At 42.3% G+C, this 17,926-nt stretch overlaps 1 protein-coding gene across 2 annotated transcripts in view; it reads right to left on the minus strand.

The window, feature by feature from the left end:
* Positions 1-17,665, minus strand: part of sema3bl (sema domain, immunoglobulin domain (Ig), short basic domain, secreted, (semaphorin) 3bl) — a 51,185-nt gene extending 33,520 nt beyond the window's left edge. For both annotated transcript variants that reach the window (XM_026332292.1, XM_026332291.1), the window contains exons 1-2: positions 17,286-17,665; positions 1,290-1,450 (exon numbers count right to left, since the gene is read on the minus strand). In XM_026332292.1, coding sequence (XP_026188077.1) covers positions 1,290-1,450; positions 17,286-17,382 — 258 coding nt within the window. In that variant the 5' untranslated portion in view covers positions 17,383-17,665. The remainder of the gene's footprint in view (positions 1-1,289; positions 1,451-17,285) is intronic.
* Positions 17,666-17,926: the final 261 nt, after the last annotated feature.

Below are 17,926 nucleotides of genomic sequence, written 5' to 3' on the forward strand. Positions count from 1 at the left end.
CTCTCACACACACACACACACACTCACACACACACACACACACACACACACACACACACACACACACACACACACACACACACACACACACACACACACACACACACACACACACACTCTTAGCTGCAGTGGTTGAAGCACACTTTCTTTTTTTAGAGCGATATTTTGTTCTGTGCTTTCTAAAAAAATATTTTATTGGAACATAACAAAAACAAACATGCAGAAGAAATGAAATCTTGTTGTAATTTAAATCTGCTCATTTCCCTCGTGTCGAAACCTTCCAATGAAAACTCTCTTACACGATATGAGTCAAAGATATAATAACTCCCCAATTCCACCTGTCACAGCAAAACTCATAATTATGTCCACTGCATAAATTACTTTAAACGAGGGATCCGTTCTTATATTAGAGACACATTTTCTCCAGAATTGTTAACATGCAGTATCAGGTCTTAGTGACCTGAGCTTGTCCCCAGAACGAATCAACTTTACGTAACATCGCGTGATAAAGGAAAGAAAGCATCACACCTGAAATACTGGCCATGATGATAGCATGCTTTCTGCTGTTAGTCAGACTCGGTGTTTGATGACAGAACTCATAATTCATGTCTCGTGTCTTTGTGGGGAACCAAAGGAACCGTAAGTCTCAACATAACCGATGTGTGTTACAAGCCTGAAAGGACAAATTCATGTACAGATAAAAATGGTGACGTAGATGGAAATACAGGGTTTGATTTATGACCAGCTGTACTTTTACACGTGCTCCAGCACAGAAGAGCTCAGGGCCTCTGCGAAGGCTTTGGCAAAGTGGAGAGTGTAAACAGACATGAGTAGAGCTCAATCAGCAACAAGCTCACGCTCCAGATTGGATGGACGAGAGATGCAAATTTACTCCTTTAACTTTTTTCCCTGAAAACGTAGCTTTACTTTAAGTTTTATTTCGTATTTTCTTTGCTATCTCCTGTTTAGCATTTTGGTGATGATGCAACACGAGTAATATAAAATAAACAGGGTGTTTAGGTTTGAGTCACCACATTTATGGTTGATTTATGGCAGAGTGCTTTAGCAGATGTTCTGCAAGGGGAGAATCCTGGAAAAACAAAACCTTACGCCTATCCCTTCAACTCATATATAATCATGTCACAGATTAAAACCTCTTGCAGGATCCCTGCAACTTAAATCTGGAGGGATAAATGTAGACTGTTCAGTGACCGACTTTTTGCTATGCATCACTGCGGCGCAGGACACATTAAAAATAAAATAAAGACCTCATTAAAACAAGTCCTCACCTCTTTGGACTCGCTGCTAACGGGCCCCAGCATTAGAGAATACAGCACGTCTTTCCCTCCCAGGAAGAGGCGGTCACGGTACTCATCCAGGAAGACGGCGGTAATAGAGAGCTGGCCATGGTGGCCGTTAAAGACGGATGACCTGTTGGTGGACAGCAGATCTGCAGGGAGAGGAAAGAAAAAGATGAGCAACGGCTTCCTAAACAAACACAGGAGAGATGGAGGATGACGTGATGACACAGTGAGATAATGACTGAATGAGGCAAAAACACAAATGAGATGAGTGAGATTTATGTTCACAGAGCTGTACACAGAGAAAGAAAAGACTCCCATTAAGCCAAAAAGCTTGAAAAGTAAAACTGCACATAGCAAGAAAGCAGGAAACAGATGAAAGGGAAACAACAACTTCATGGACAATCAAAAACAAGCCACGTCATTAGAGCAGATTAGCCTGATTCACTCAGTGTGTGTTATGATCAAAGCTTCCTGAGTGTTTGTGAAGTCATTTCTGCATCTCATCATCTCGTACCAACTGTGGAGATTTAATCAGCTTTTCTGTTGTAGTTGCACCTGGTTGGCGTCCAGTCTCCACACCCACTGACCTGAAGTGGTTTTCTTAAAGAATTAACCAGGAAAAAGTCTGCAGGCTGTGATGAAAAGGCAGTCTGAACTTTATTCACCTTTCTAAATGTTATTCAAATGCCTTATTATCTTTAACTGAAATCCCTGATCACAGCAGGCTGTTCCCCATGTTATCAAACTGGGCTGTGACTAATAATAAGAATAATAATTACAATCCATTTGATATTGTGGATGCTGGCTCAGTGAGCTAGTCCCAAATGATCCATTCATATGTGCTTCGAATTGGATCTTTTACTCTCTACGGTCTGTTTTTTACTGTCTCCTTTAATCTCAGGCCCTTAAATTGTGTGTCATGTACCAAATTTTGAAATTTCTCTCGAGTGCAACAAAATCCCACGTCTCCTGTTGGAATCCAGCTCTAACATCACTTTTGTTCCACGGTGCTCGTCTCTAAACTGAGGCTGTTGTCAGCACATCACTCCTCTGCATTAATAAGGGATGTTCCCAGAAAAGACCTATAGCGTCAAACGAAACCACAGAGTCTCAAAACGGGAAACGTTTTAAACCTGAGATACAAAGCAGCAAAGTCTGCCAACACTAGAATTCATACGACTCAAAGTCAAAATACACCAAAAAGAATCAAGGTTAGTCCTTTCTGATGTGGCAGAAGCTTGATCCCAAAAATCTGCAGCAGTAAGAGAGAGTGGGTTGAAGTCAAGTTCAAACACACACACACACACACACACACACACACACACACACACAGACTTATGTATATTTACATAGACCAGTACATAAACAACCACTGCTCTGCAGCTTTTAGTCTCCCACAGCTTCAGAATCTTCCAATTTCTCACCCAAGCACCTCATTTCTGTCTCATGCTTTCTCTTTTTTTCATCCTGTCTCCTCTTCTTCTGTCTCACTGCCATTCTCTCTCTCTCTCTCTCTCTCTCTGTCTGTCTGTCTGTCTGAGAAATGAAATGAGGAGAGAAATATGAGTGAGAAGATGTCTGGTATGCTAAACTCTCTGTGAAGGACTCTTTCTGCAGAATCAGCTTTCTCTCTCTCTCATCACTCATCTGTCAAGTTTGTTGTTTCTCACTCACACACACACACACACACACACACACACACACACGCACACGCACACACACACACACACGCAGTGAGAAAGTTGCCCAGTCAGTCACCACTTAGTGAGTATTAACTGAGTGAAGCACCGAGGCCCGGTGTGCTAGTGACACCTTGTCCATCACTGGAGTCTTGCAGATGGGCACGCACGCGCACGCACACGCACACACGCACGCGCGCACGCACACACACACACACACACACACACGCACGCACGCGCACGCACACGCACGCACGCACGCGCACACACACACACACACAGGAGCCTGCATACTTTTTAAAAGGGCTGCAGGTAAGAGTTATTTTCATTCATGAATCAGTCTGTTTAAGAATAAAGTGATTTAGTTAAGAAAGAATATCAGATTAAGTAAAAAATGACCCAAAGGCGACATCTTCAATTTACAGTAGTATAAAGAAAAAGAAGCTGTTTGGCTTAATAATTGAATTTATCATTATTCTACCCAGCTCTGTTTTTATTTACTGTTTTTCTTCCTTGCCTGCAGCAGGGACACACAGAGTAAACAGCTTCACGCTACCTCACCCTCATTAGCACTGTAGAAGAAACCTTTAGCACAATGGGAGAACAGTGCATATATGCAGAATATTCCCCAATAAGGTTTTAAAGCAGCCAATTCAAAACCAGGAAGAACTGGCAGCTCCAGTGAAACAACGTTCTCAGCTGAATGCAGCCATTAATGAAGCCTCTTTAAAAAAAATGAGGGAAATAGTTTAATGAGAAAGAAATGATATAAAACTTTAAAGTTGCTGGCAGGAGAATTAGACAAAATGGAAGGCATCAGGGACATACTCTGGAGAAGGAGCTGGAGAAAGTTAGAGATGGATAAAGTTTGAAAGATAAAGGAGGGGGAAGGAAGCAGGAAGAGTCGGACAGAGAAAGTCAGAATATGGACACAGACAGTGATGCCTGATGGATTTACTGGGACTGTCAAAGCGAGCAGACATCAAGATCTGCTTTTATATGAAACACTGGGGATCTGTCCTGTTGTACAACATCCATTTTTCTATCATTGTGAGTCTGTGGCAGCCAGTGCCATGTTAGGGGAGAGGAGCTGGAGTCTCTGAGAGGAGAATGTTTTCAAGATAAGGACAATATTGGACACCTTCTCCGTGACGTGCTGCCCAGCCACAGAAGCACATTCAGCCAGAGACTCATTGTCCCATGATGCAACACAGGGCACCACAGGAAATCAACCTGCTGAGAATCAATCCATCTGAGTGATACCGAACACAATTTCCACCTGCACTATTCACTGTAATTATGTATGTTTTAAGCAAGTATATACCATCTATAATCAAAAGTATATGTTTTTATAATTGGAAAGACGGGTTTCATTTTCATGTCAGATGTAGGACTGTAACAAAAAAGTATTTCTGATTCTGATCACACGTGTTTTCTCTGTAAAGTTGGTAGATGCTTTTGAAAACAAAGGTAAAATGTACCTGCAGTGTTTCACGTGAAGCCGACACATTTAAGTGAGTACACATGAATGAGAGCTCAGCAGTCAGTCAGCAGGAAGCTCTAATCTGTGTCTCAGTGATAGAGTTTATCAGCACAACAGCTCTACATGTCTTCAGCTGATGCCCGTCTGTCTCAGATCGTCTTTTTCCACAGACACTGAGATTGACCTCCGGCAGAGGAGAGACTGCGAATGACGAGCGTGTTTGGATTGGAGCACATGTGGTTTTACATGAATGCCTGCCTGTGTGCTGAGACCTTTAACTGATACTGAAGGTATTAGGGCGAGCTGTTATGTTCACAGCTCACCTCTTTGTTTAGACAGGAATGACTGCAGAAGATGGACGTGGTCAGGGCCATTTGTATTTGGAAATAAACATCACTTTGTACTGACACTATCTGAAGTGCACTTCTTCTGGCCTTACAATGCTACAAGCTAAAGTTTGATACGGTTTGGGCACAAGACTATTTGGAACGATCCTGGTTGAGTTAAAACAAGGATGTTGAGTTAAAACAAGGATGTTTATTGTCATGATTCCAGTGACACTTGGTTAAAGTTCAGGTTTGAGAGCAAACATTGTCCATCATCAGCTGGAAACAAACTGTTGTGGAAAACATTTCCAAAGATCCGGTGTTCTGAGCTTTCATCCATAAACCACGTAATTATTTATCTGATTACCTGTGTCAGGCTCAAGCTCATTCTTTTTACTTTCCGCCTTCAAATACACCAACGCATAATCACACACAGGCCTGAAACCAGATTCCTGCTTGGTGTCTCTTGTTCCTCTTAAGACGAGACACAAACCCGACCTTTGTATCCTATGAATCCATCATATCTATACACAAATCTGCCTCAAATAACAAAAAATGTAAGCAGATAAATAACACACAAGCTCATACTAACAAATCTGCAGCTTGTCACTCCAGCAGTTCACGGCCTGACTGTAGAAACCACACTACTCTCTCACCAGCCTCTCTTTCTCCTGCCGTCCATCCATCTTCACCTGCCTTCCAGCTCTCAGTCTAATCCCTGTTTGCTCCCCATCACACTGTCTGTCCGTCTTTAACTTCCTCTCTGGTGTTATTTTTCCTCTCTTGAAATCACTTCTCCCTTCATCTCGTGTCTTATACCTTCCACAGCTACAAAATCCCTGACGGCATCTGTCTCCGATGTGTGTTATTCTCCTAAAGGCAGCCGACCGACACCGCACTGACAAACAGCAGCCGAGCCAAAACCAAGGCGACACGCGAAAGAGCATCTGGTTTCACTGTTCATGTCAATCCTCAGCTATCACATCACGTCGTCTTAGCCACTGTGAGAATATGTGTGCAATCATTTATATAAATAATAGATTTGTTTATATGGTCGATGTTCTGTCTTGTCATGTCCTGAAGTCTGTCAAATCTACGAACTTACTTTTTGTGTATTTTTATTCTTGGAAGCTTGTATGACCAATGAAGTACAACCAAACGTAAAGATAACCATAAAAGATCTGAAACTGCATGAACACATTTGAACCCCCCCCCCAAAGAAAGGAGTGTTTTGTTAGCACACTTATCAGCTACTGCTTTTTCCATTAGGTTTTATTGCCTTTCTACAGAGATTTGTCAAAATCTTTCTTTGTCTGCAAACGTTTCCCCTGTTGTTTTGATTTCCTCAGGCAGTCCAAAGGCATTTTGGGTATCTGGTGACTCCAAATTGCATGTAGAAGCTGGTTAGCTGTTTCCAGTGCTTTCAGTGTTTATGCTAACGCTTCACTCATTGCCAGCAACATCTGGCTGCATATGCGAGAGGGGTGTCAATCTTTATATCCAACTGAGCAAGAAAGTAAATAGTTATTTCCCCAAATGTCAAACAATTTGTTAAAGAGTTTGCCGTATTATGTGTAAGGACGATGTACAGCAATGTAAGACGTGTTTCCTTGTACTTATTTTTCTAATAGTTGGCCACAGAATCTCTGATTAGACATTAAAAATAAAAGGACTGCCCAGTTCATGGATACATGTGGTTTATTTTCTTTAAATCTGTTTTCAGTCTAATATTTGCATTTGTCCTCAGAACACATTACGATCTATAGTATATTTATCACTCCATCTTCATTTTGACTCCAAATAACAGGCAACTTCTGTTTAACAACCACAGTATGAAACGTTTTGATGGTATTTCACAATTAGCAAAAAATAAGAATCTCACTCACTGGTTTGGAAACGAGAGTAAAAGCAGAGTCAAGAGGATAAAAACGTTTAGGAGAGTGATCATAAGTGGAAAAGTTCAAATCACATGCTGAAATCTGTAAAGTACAAATTGGGCAGAGACAGAGTGTAGTATTAGTGTTAGTGTTGGCTGAGTGGGAGAGGGGGACACATGTGAAGCCTATTAGCCCCCCGTACTAAAATTCATACCAGAAACACACACACACACACACACACACACACACACACACACACACACACACACACACACACACACACACACACACACACACACACACACACACACACACACACACACACACACACACACACACACACACACACACCATGAATCATATGTCGCTTGTTCAGTCACACCTACTCCCATCTCAGCTGACAAAACTCAGCGTCAGACTCCTTTTCAAAATATTTCTCTTTGACATTTTGTTTTCATGAGCTCTGACACAAAAACACACATGCTCACAAACAAACAGAGGCTCATTAGGCTCATTACACCCCCGACAGCCTGCCCAGGGTGTCGTTACATCTCAGCTGTATATTGTTGCAGTGTGCCAGGTATTTCTGGAATCTGCCACATGCAACAACAAAAAGTCGGTGCTTCGCCTCCTCTCACCTCTCCCACACCTCATCCTGTCCTCCTGGGTCTCATACCGATTTGTCATCCGCTACATTGAGCCTGCCTGCATGTTTTTTCTGAGGTGTGATTAAGGACCGGGCCAATTACCTACATCATCGACCTCTGCTAATTTGAGTCTACATTGTGGATCTGGGACACACCAATGATCTGAAAACCCCTTGTTGTGATTAAAACAAACAGACCTTTTAACCCAACGACTTTGGTGGCCAAACTAAACTGGGACAATTGTTTTTAAAGCATTTTCTCCACTTCTCACGTTCCCAGCATCTGATTTGTAGTTGATTTTTAGTTCTAGACAATATGTTTTTTCAAGTGATCACTGTGAAATACTTCACCTTGGCAGGACTGGATATATCAAGACCACAAATACCTTCAATTACTTTAATACATGAAAGTTTTTTTTATTTTGTTTCTGATAAAGTATTTTATTGGTCATAGTTTCACACAGACAGCTATTACTACAGGTATCATTATTATAGAGTAGTGAGGTTTCTTTCTGTATCTGTTAGGGCAAAAATGGGCTGTTACTCCCATGACACAGCTGCTTTAATTAAAGAAAGTGTTCATTCACATCTATTAGATCTTCAGATGTTTTGATTGTGTAAACTCAGGGATCTGTTCAGGCAGAGACACACAAAATGACACATTCAAGGCCTTTTCTCCCTCAGCTGCCTCAGGATGACTATCAGAGCTGCTGTTAACCGATCTTTCCCGCTGGGCCGATTCATAACACAGCGTAGGTCTTACCTCATCGCCCTCGATCCTCATCCACCCTCGTCTTCTGCCTCCCTCATTTCATCATGTCTGCCTCCCTTCTTTCTCTCCTCATCTTCCTCCCTTCCTTACAGCCACAGTCCTTTCTCTTATCCGTTGCTCTCATCCACCCATTTTCCTCCCATTAGAAATCCACTCTTACTCCATTACTCACCCATTCCAGGGACCTCTCTCTCACTTTATCTCTCGCTGATCTCACATGATCCATGAGGAACCCATACTGTCCTTTTCCTCATCCCTGCTTCATTTTATTTTCTTGAGCTCACCCTCCCTCCCAGAAACCAGTAATCCCTCCTTTCAGTTCTTCCTCATTCTTTCTCCATTTCCCTTCATCAGTGCCGACACACTAGTTATAGGAACATACAGTAATATGGGTAGATTCAATCAAGACCAAGGCCATTTCTGTCACTTCTGATCAGTCCTTAACCTTCAGTTTTCCATGATTTTACTGTCATTGCTCCATCCTTGACTCCATGAACACCACATCCAAGGCCTCCAGTCCTCAAAAGTTTCTCTATTGGCTGTTTTTTGTTACAGTGGAAACAGTTCAGCCAAATCTCTGCTGGCCACACGCACTTTGTTAATTGAATGCAGCAAAGTGCAGGCACACGAGACAGAAAAAGACAGATCACGTCACCAAAATCCTGCACAACACTTATCCCGCTGCAAAGTTTTGAACTTTTACTAAGAAAATAATGGTTTGAGAATTCATTCAGTAGTTAACGAAGAGGCAGTCACGCCGCTGAACAGAACCTTTTTCCTCTGGGATCAGATATCTGTAACGTTTGCGTGTTTGTCAGCTGCCGTTTAATAGATCCATCCGGCCACAGCGGTGCGACTGCTCCAGTGGAACTAATTAGCTGCTGCCAGAAAGAGTGTGTTTGTTTCGGTGACGGGGAGCGCAGCACCTCAGCGTGTGTGACATGCAGTTTCTCCCAGCCTGCATTAAAGAGGTCACCCATCACTTCCTCCTCTGTCATTTTGCATTGGTGCTGAGGCAAAGTGTCAACTGGTGGGGTGAGGGTTTGCATGCGTGGTTGGTCAGATTAGCGTTTCCTTGCTGCTCTCTGCAGAAACACCCAGCTGCACTAAATGCAAAGCCTGGTAAATCCTTTAATGTTTCCAGTGAGAAAAATATATGAGCAGGGCTGCGGATGTTTATCTGTTTCATAGAAAGAGTGATGGAGGGATGTTTCTTCCCCAAGCTGGAACAATAAGACTTAGTATAAAACACTGGCAAGGCATCTGTCATTTCAACACCACGACTCAGCGTGCACTTGGAGGACTGTTAAATAAAAGAAGAGGCCAAGTTCAACATTTGTTCAACGGAGCACAAAGTTTTTACAAGGTGTCATTGTGAGACTGCGATTTGTTGAAAGTATTAAAAGCTGTTGGGTGGACATGTATAGCAGACGGTTGTGTAAGTTACATTAACGTATTTAAATACATCTACATTTACTACAGGATTTAATCTCGGTGCTGTCAGTTCATCTAAATGTTTGTTGGAAAGTTAACAACAAATCAAACCGAGATTCTCTTCAAGCCAAGTTTCACCAAAATGATTTGCTGCTCACATCAGACAGACTGTGGCTCTCAAGCTGCAGGTTCATTTATAAATCTTTCACGTTTCTCAAATAGTTTTTTCTAATAAGCAAAATGTGTCAATATAAACCAGAAAAAAAAAAAATCTCATCTACTTCAGCTTGAGAATTTCATTTTGGGGGAAAAGAAATATCTTTAAAATCTGCTCAACAGTGTCCACATCAGTTAGACACCGTGTCTACACAGGAGTGGTCCAGCAGCTCACGTTCCCTCACGTTCCCTCACGTTCCCCTCGTGTTCCCTCTGTGTGTTTACGCAGGATAATTTCAGGCACCTACACTTCATCACTCAGTAACATGTCCATGTCAGGGTTGCAACAGGAAAATAGATAAGAGGTTGTTTAAACACAGTTTGATGGAGATGCTGTGAATGTCGGATTTTCATGCAAATATCTTTCCCAAAATCTCAAAACAAAAAAAAGTACGGCTTTAGAATAATTTCAAAGACGCTATGATAAAATCAAAACCCCCACATACACTGGCCTTTATACAGCAGCTGAAACACAATGGTAATAAGAGAAACATAACATTGCGGCACAGACGGGGGAGAACTGACAGGAACAGGGTAAAACAATAGTTCAGATCGGTACGAGAGCAGAGGGAGGCTGAGACGTCTCAGGGACCAGCAGGGAGGGGAGCTGCTGTGTCTTTAGTTTTCAGGGTGTGGTGGATAAACAGTTTTCAGGACTTGAACCCCCCGTGGTGAGTGTCCACTGCTGTGATTTGTTACGCTCATGTTAAAACAACTGCCCTCGCTGTGGACGCTCACGCTCACACACACACACACACACACACACACACACACACACACACACACAATGACTAGCCCTTAACCATGACCCTAAAGCCAAGACTTAACCCTCAAACAGGAGTCAGAAAAAATAAGTACCAGAAAAATGCCCTCACTTTAAAAGAAATATGCGAAACGGTACTCAAAGATGGAAGTACAAGTACACACACACACACACACACACCTCCCTGTAACTGCAGTGTGTAAGTAAAGCACTGACTAATCTACATGACAGATGGTCAAAGCCACATTGTTAGGACTCAACCTTTACTTCTCAAAGGGACCAGTGTCTTTCAGCCCCAAGGTTATCCTCTCTCTCTTCCTATTATCCATCTAGCTGTCATCCTTCCATCCGTCTCATTTTTCCCCCTCACTCTTTCAACCCGTCTTTTCCTTCACATTTTCTCAGCCCCTGTCTTTTTTCTTTTGTTTATCTCTCTTCACCACCATGACCCCCTTTTTTATCTGCTGTCATCTGATATTTCCATCTTGTCTAGTGCTCGATTCATCTCCCTCTTCCTCTCTTCATTTACATTCACTCTTTCATGGATCCATCATTTGCTTTCATTGCAGATTTGCAGATCTTTCATTCACAGCTCGCCTTACTTTACCTGCTGTCCTCATCTCTCTCTGTTGTCTGAAATTCATTGATGTGTACTTTTTTTCATGGACATTCTCCTTTTCCGTTAATCTTTCAGCCTGTTGATTCATCCCAGCATTAGCGACGCATGTTTTAATTCACAGCACAGTCCTGCTTCAGCCAGCTGAGCCCAGCAGTGTGCACTGACCTTTTGTGGTATCAGTGTACTGCTTATCTGCACGTTTGCAGCAGAGCTAAGCCATTTGAATCCTGCAGGAGTTTATCAGTCTGGCCTTGGACTTTAAGGGATGTGGTGGGGTGTTAGATTTATCTCCCGGCTCATCCCTGAGGGTGCAGGTGTTTGTCCAGGGGCAGTCCAGTCTCACGTTGTACTTTTCCAGAGTTTAATTATTGCACATAGAGATTTCTCCTTAAATTAAAATATATACAACTTGTATCTGTCTATATTAGATGCTGAAGCCACGAAGAAGCAGGAACATGTTCAGCTACCATGAAAAAATACTACATTTTTTGTGTTTAACCAACATCTGGAAACATGTTTGCAAACACGTATTTTCTATGATCATGATATAATATTATTTCTGTATAGTAAATAATAGGTCAGATGTAATGTAATGTAATCTCCCTCAATCATTAAAGACATGTGCTGCTACTCTAAGGTGAAGGAGAAAAAACATATGAACAATTGGCCTGTTCCAGGTTCATTTCCATCTATTCTAGAGAACTGAACCTCAGCATCAGAGAGACATGGTGTAGATATACTGTATATAAGGCGTCAAGCAGTCGATTATTTGCTCTTTCACTTGTATTCATAACTAAAATAATGTCAATCATAAACAGAAGAAACAATAAGAACTGTCAAGTGAGGGCTTTTTCCTATCAGAATGACGGGTTATGGTTCAGTCCCAGCAAAAAGCTACAATCAAGGGCTGGATTTTTCCATTTCGTATGCAAAACCTCTCACTTTCTAATGCCTGGAATTCTTTTTCTTCTCCTCTTCTTCTTTCTTTCATTTATTCATTCACTCTGTTCATTCGCCTCAAACATCCCAGAGACCTTTTCACTTGTCACCTGAGCTTCCTCCCCATCTGTGCTATCTGATCAGTGTTAATCTCACTTCTCTCTCCCACCGACCGATTCCTCCATCCATCTGTTGTCTGTGATCTGGCTGTGGTCTGGCCAGGCTGCCGTGAATTTGAAACACCTCGAGTGACACACAGATGTCTACATCAGATGCCACTGTTTGTGTGTGTGCGTGTGTGTGCGTGTGTGTGTGTGTGTGGCTCCTTGTTTCTTTCAGCTGCACACACACAGAAGACGGAAACACCTACACAGACACACAAATAAATGCTCAGATCAGATCAAAAACACCTACACACCAACACCTCAGCACCAACTATAATGCATGCCCATTTCCTTCACGCACTGCATGTGCATGAGCGCACACACACACACACACACGCGCGCGTCAGTGGTGTCAGAAACATGTAGTGCGTTTCCTCAGTCAGCAGGTCTGCACAGCAGACAGAAAACCTCTCACTAGGTCTCTGAAGCCTGCAAAATAAATATGGGGGATTTGAACAGAAAGGACAAAGTGCTTTTGTGCTGTCTTCATTACACTATGTATTATATAATAACACTGCATAACAAGCATCTGTTTAGGATGTGGCCAATCTCACACTAATGATTATGGTGTGAAAAAATGGGGGGGGCAATTCCCAGCAAACTAACTTTGATGATCATTTTTGTAATACAAAATTTGTGGCTCTATGCTCAGGAAACCTGGGATTGTATGTTTGTATTTTGTGAATCTTAAAATAAACCTTACTTCTTCCAGAAGTTAAGGCTGCTGTCTTTGTACCTTGGCATTAAATAAGAATAGCGATGGAGACCAGCTGGGGGCCAAGACAGCAGCAAATTTTTGAAGCTCCATTAGAAAATGTGTCTATTAAACTACAGAAATTAAAGGCGACTGACGTACGTCTCAATGACAGCAGGCCCCAGTTCTGCAGTCTCATCCTTCTCACATTCTCAAAGATGGAACCAACTATAATCTGTGCTCCAATGAGCCCAGAGGAAGAAAAAGACGGCATACTGTGTGTGCAGGGGGCAAAGCCTTTGTGGATAACAAGGAGCTACACAGAGAAGACTGTACCCACATCCAGACTCTGTTTTCTGCACATAACTGTACATACAGTGTGTTTCATGGCCCACACCATCCACCATGACAAAGATTTCAACGGCACATATCAGATGGCGTTTTAACAGCACACTTCAAAAACAAAACGAAACATTGAGCGTGTGGGTTAAATTCATCCTTAACTAAATGCAATAACTTTTACTCAGAGCGGAACCATTTCTTACCTTTCCTACTGTTTTCTTTCTTTTATTAATCTATGGGACTATTGTTCATGTGCTGTAAACTTTAAATATTGGCCATTCATTGACTAAATGTTAAGAACTTGCACGAACATTTCAAACTTAAACATGCCAAACCATTAATAAAAAGCTAAAACCTCTAAAAACATCTGTTCCTTCCAGAGCTTTTAGAGCCGAAGATTATTTATATCCGAATATTAAAGAAAGTCTCTCTCAGCCCAGTTGGCTTTGCTACTTCAAGTTTTTTTCCTCTTTGTCTTTATTTGCTGAGGTTTAGATGGGTCCAGAGGCCTGGGAGCAGTTAACTGAACTTGGGTAAAACCAGGAGGGAGGAGGACCACAATGAAGGAGCCAGTACGTGGAGCAGGGAGGGGAGTAATGGATGCAAACTGGAATGAAAGATGAAAAAGAACTGCAAAAAAGTAAACCAGCTGAACTTTAAAAGAAAGATGAAAGAACTGGAGACGACCCACATTCCAGCAGCTACGCAGTCTCCAGTGGACCCCCGCTTACATATTAGCCCGATCCGCCTATAGGAACAAATATCACCCGTCTGCGTGTATGCATCAGGGCAACGCCGAGTGAGAAAACAAACTCATTAATTCAGGGGCTGTAAGCAAAAAACAAACAGAACCCCACACTTTGAGAACTAATGCAATCTGATGAAAACAGGAGACTGATGTGAGCATTTGTGTTTTCAAGTGCCCCCCTGCCTGTGGAGAGACAAAGCGAATATTGTATTAGACAGAGTGTGTGTGTCTAAAGTCAGCGGGAGTTGGTGGTTGTGACACAAGCAAATAGAAACGGATAAAGGGCAGACTGAAGGGAGAAAAGACAAATGGAAGACAGACAGAGATGCATGATGGGAGGTTGTGTAGCTGCTCGGCAGAGGGTTTGGAGTCAGGCCAACGGCACACACACATCCCCCACCTTGCTGTCAGTGTGACACACACACACACACACACACACTTTTGTTATGAGTGAATTACAAATGGGGTTTTTCAATAATGTAAGTGAAGATTTGATCCAATCATGTTAATGTCAGATCAATATGGTCCAATATCAGTGAAAAGTTATTTGGAATGGAAACCAATTAATAAATAAAAGATCAATTAGCAAAAAGAACTGATTTGGACATTTGAGGGTCAGAGGTCTAGACAAAGTAAACGCTGGATTTTTCTGATTTTGACAAACCTGACATTGACAGGAAACCTGTTGAATGTGTGGATGTGTAACAGATTCACTTTTCAACTAAATTTACCTCCGTCTATCTTTTTTTTTTTTTTAAAGAAAATCTCTAAGTCACTGTTGGGATGTCTGACGTGAACAAAGAGATTAAAGGTGTGCAAGTACTTTAACAGCACTGAGGTAAAAATGGGCGTCTTCCTGCTTGAACTATTACCCACTAAATTGATTGAAATGAGATAATGGCAGCTTTTCCTGTCACTAAATTACCTCTACATCCTCCTGGGAATATAACACCCTCTGGGCTTCTGCAGGCTGTAATGAGAAAAGGGGTGAAGAGGAAGAGAGAGATAAACAGGGAAAAGAAAGAACACTGGGGTGAGAGAGGACTGAGAAGCCGGACTGAACTGTGAGAAGATGAGACATGGAAAGGTAAGGAGAGACGAGGAAGAGTCGAGGGGGAGAAACGGACTGTGGGGTCAAATTTGAAGTCTTCAAGACAGGAAGCCGGGAATCAGTTGGTTACTGATGAGAACCTTACATCCAGAGCTGATTCCCACAGTCCTCGTGCAAAATAACAGTCCAGTGTTTGTTGATAGCAAGTTCTGAGGAAACCCCAGTGTTATGTGATGCTCCTTATTGCTGTACCAGATTAAAAATGTGAGACTTTGAGAAAGAAAACACAGTGAGTCAATCTTGGGCACTGCTTTTTCCACTTCTCGTGTTTGCCTAGGGCATGACTCTGTGTGCTCAATAACAATAGTTGCCCCATGCTCTGCATCTACTTAAACTGTGCTGTGCGATTCCCTAAATAAAACTCAGTGAACTCCACAAAAAGTTCTCGCATCTAAAATCACCCAGACAGCAACTTTATTAAAACTGAAGCAGCAGTGAAAACTACATCATCAAATTTTAAAACACAGATTTTTTGTCACACAAACTGACTCTGTTGAACACGCAGTAGTGTAACTGCGACACACTGCAGGCTTCACTGTTGCATTACGGTGCATTCCACAACACAAAAATGTTGAGATAGTTTTCTAACAATTGTGCTATTCAGCCCGATAAATGGGGCTGCATGTGTGACATTTGGGCTGCGATTGGCACAAGAAGGAAGGTCAAAGGGTCAAATCAAATCAAAAGGGTAAATTCCCACGAGAAAACAAATGTACTGAGCAAATTTCATGGCAGTACAAGTTTTCAGTGTTAAATTAAAGGTTCAGTTCCACCTCTAGATTTTCATATTTCTTGCTCACATGTAGAAAATCTTCAGGTCATGAGGTCACTCAGTGGAAAATGAATATCCAAAGCAAAAGGCCTGAGCAGTTTTTAAGAAATCATGCTGCAGATACAAACGTGAGATTGTTGGACTGGCAAGTCACCAACATTCCCATTGTTTTACTGAATAAAACCAAAAACAAAATACTAAAGCTCTGGTTTTACACAAGTGCAACCAAGTTTGATGAAAGTAATAGAAAAAATTTGATTTCCATGCTCTTTCTCATGCTTCTACTCTAGTTTCCTACTGTCCAACATGTGGAATCAAAAGGCTTTTTCACTTGTCAGCTTGTCTCTTTCTACTAAGTAGTATTTCTGCGTCGCACCAACAGGAAGAGCAGTGAGCTCAGATTGTGACTTTTCTCCTGAAAACATGGAACCTGAGGAAATCCTGAGTGATATCTATCGCTGACGATGATTGCAGACCTGCTCCGGCCTGAACGAAATGAAACAATGAGCTTGGTCACACACACACACATGGACACGCACACACACACGCACAAGCACACACTCACACACACACACACACACAGCATCTCTTACTGCCTTATTATCAGTAAACCTGAGTGAGTCATGGACAAAAACATGGCTTAGATAAGAGAGAAGGAAAAGACAAGAGGGGTGTGTATGTGAACTGGCTAAAAATATAGTATAGGAGGAAATGTTTCAGTTTCGGTAAGCTATTAACCTAATTTCCCCTCAGCCTATGAACCTAAAAAGTGTCTACAGTCAAGCCATTAGAACTTATTTAATCACACTTCCCTTCAGGAGAGCACAGTACTTTAATACTTTACCCTCCTGTCACAGAGTAAATCCACCTCTGTGGGATCATGAACAGGCCTAATTAGGCTGTAACATCCTTCCTGCCTATGCCTTGTGGTTTCAGTTTCTAATTAACTCCACAATGAAACAACCACACTCCGGTGTATCCCACCACAGAAAGATGAACCTCCGCCAAAATCTCATGTGGCAGCGCGCGCGCGCGCACACACACACACACAAACGCCGTTTTCAGCAAATTAACCCAAAACACAGAAATCCACAAAACAGTAGCCAAAACCCGGATTTAGTGGTTCCAGACTGGACCTCCGCGAAGAGAAGTAATTAGAATAGATGCGCAAAGGGGAAAAGACAGAAGGCTTAAGGCTTCGTTTACCGTAATGTGTTAAATTAAATTTGTTCCCGAGAAACAAACATATCTGTTAGAAATAAAAGAGAGAAGACTTCTTAAGACGGATATAACCACCAATCAATGCCACCTGCAGGACACGTGTGCGCACAGAAAGAAAACAGGAGGATAGATAGATATATAGATAGATATATAGATAGATACATGGTTTTATTACCTTTGTAGGACAGTCTCAGTCGTGGTACATTTAACTTGGTTGCTGAGACGGTGGCGATAAGCAGCGCGACAGTGAAGAAAGGTGTAAATCCTTTCATTCTGCCTGGGAAATGTTCTGCTTTTGAATGAGAAGCACAATATTCCTGGAGAATAAAGTGGAAAAATGTCGGATCCCTCTTCTCACTGTGCCAACATTTGCCTTTCCATGTAGTTCCCCCCGCGGTGCGCACAAGGGCTTTTGACCGAGCAGCTGGGTGTCCACCGGGTGACTGCCGCTCTGATGAAACGCCAGCCGCCCGTTCACTTCACTCTCAACAGCTGCCCAAACGAAGCGTGTTTCAGCCGGAGGGAGAGAGAGAGAGAGAGAGAAAGAGACACCACGCCTTTACAGCGCTGAGTGAGAGAGGGAGCGCTCCAAGTGACCTGCCCCTCCTTTACGCACAATAGAAAGCTCCCTCCAAACTGGACGCACTTGGAGGCGCGGTCGTACAGATGATTCATAACACAATTTCAAAATCATCTGGACGTAAAGTGAATTTAGCAACATTGAGAAACCTTCCTCCAGGCTACAAAACGCACACTCCTCTCCAAACGAAACAGATGCAGGAAAGATAGTCCTGATGAGGTTTATCGTGGGTGAAG

This window comes from Mastacembelus armatus, chromosome 7 (assembly GCF_900324485.2).
Source record: "Mastacembelus armatus chromosome 7, fMasArm1.2, whole genome shotgun sequence".
Classification (NCBI taxonomy): domain Eukaryota; kingdom Metazoa; phylum Chordata; class Actinopteri; order Synbranchiformes; family Mastacembelidae; genus Mastacembelus; species Mastacembelus armatus.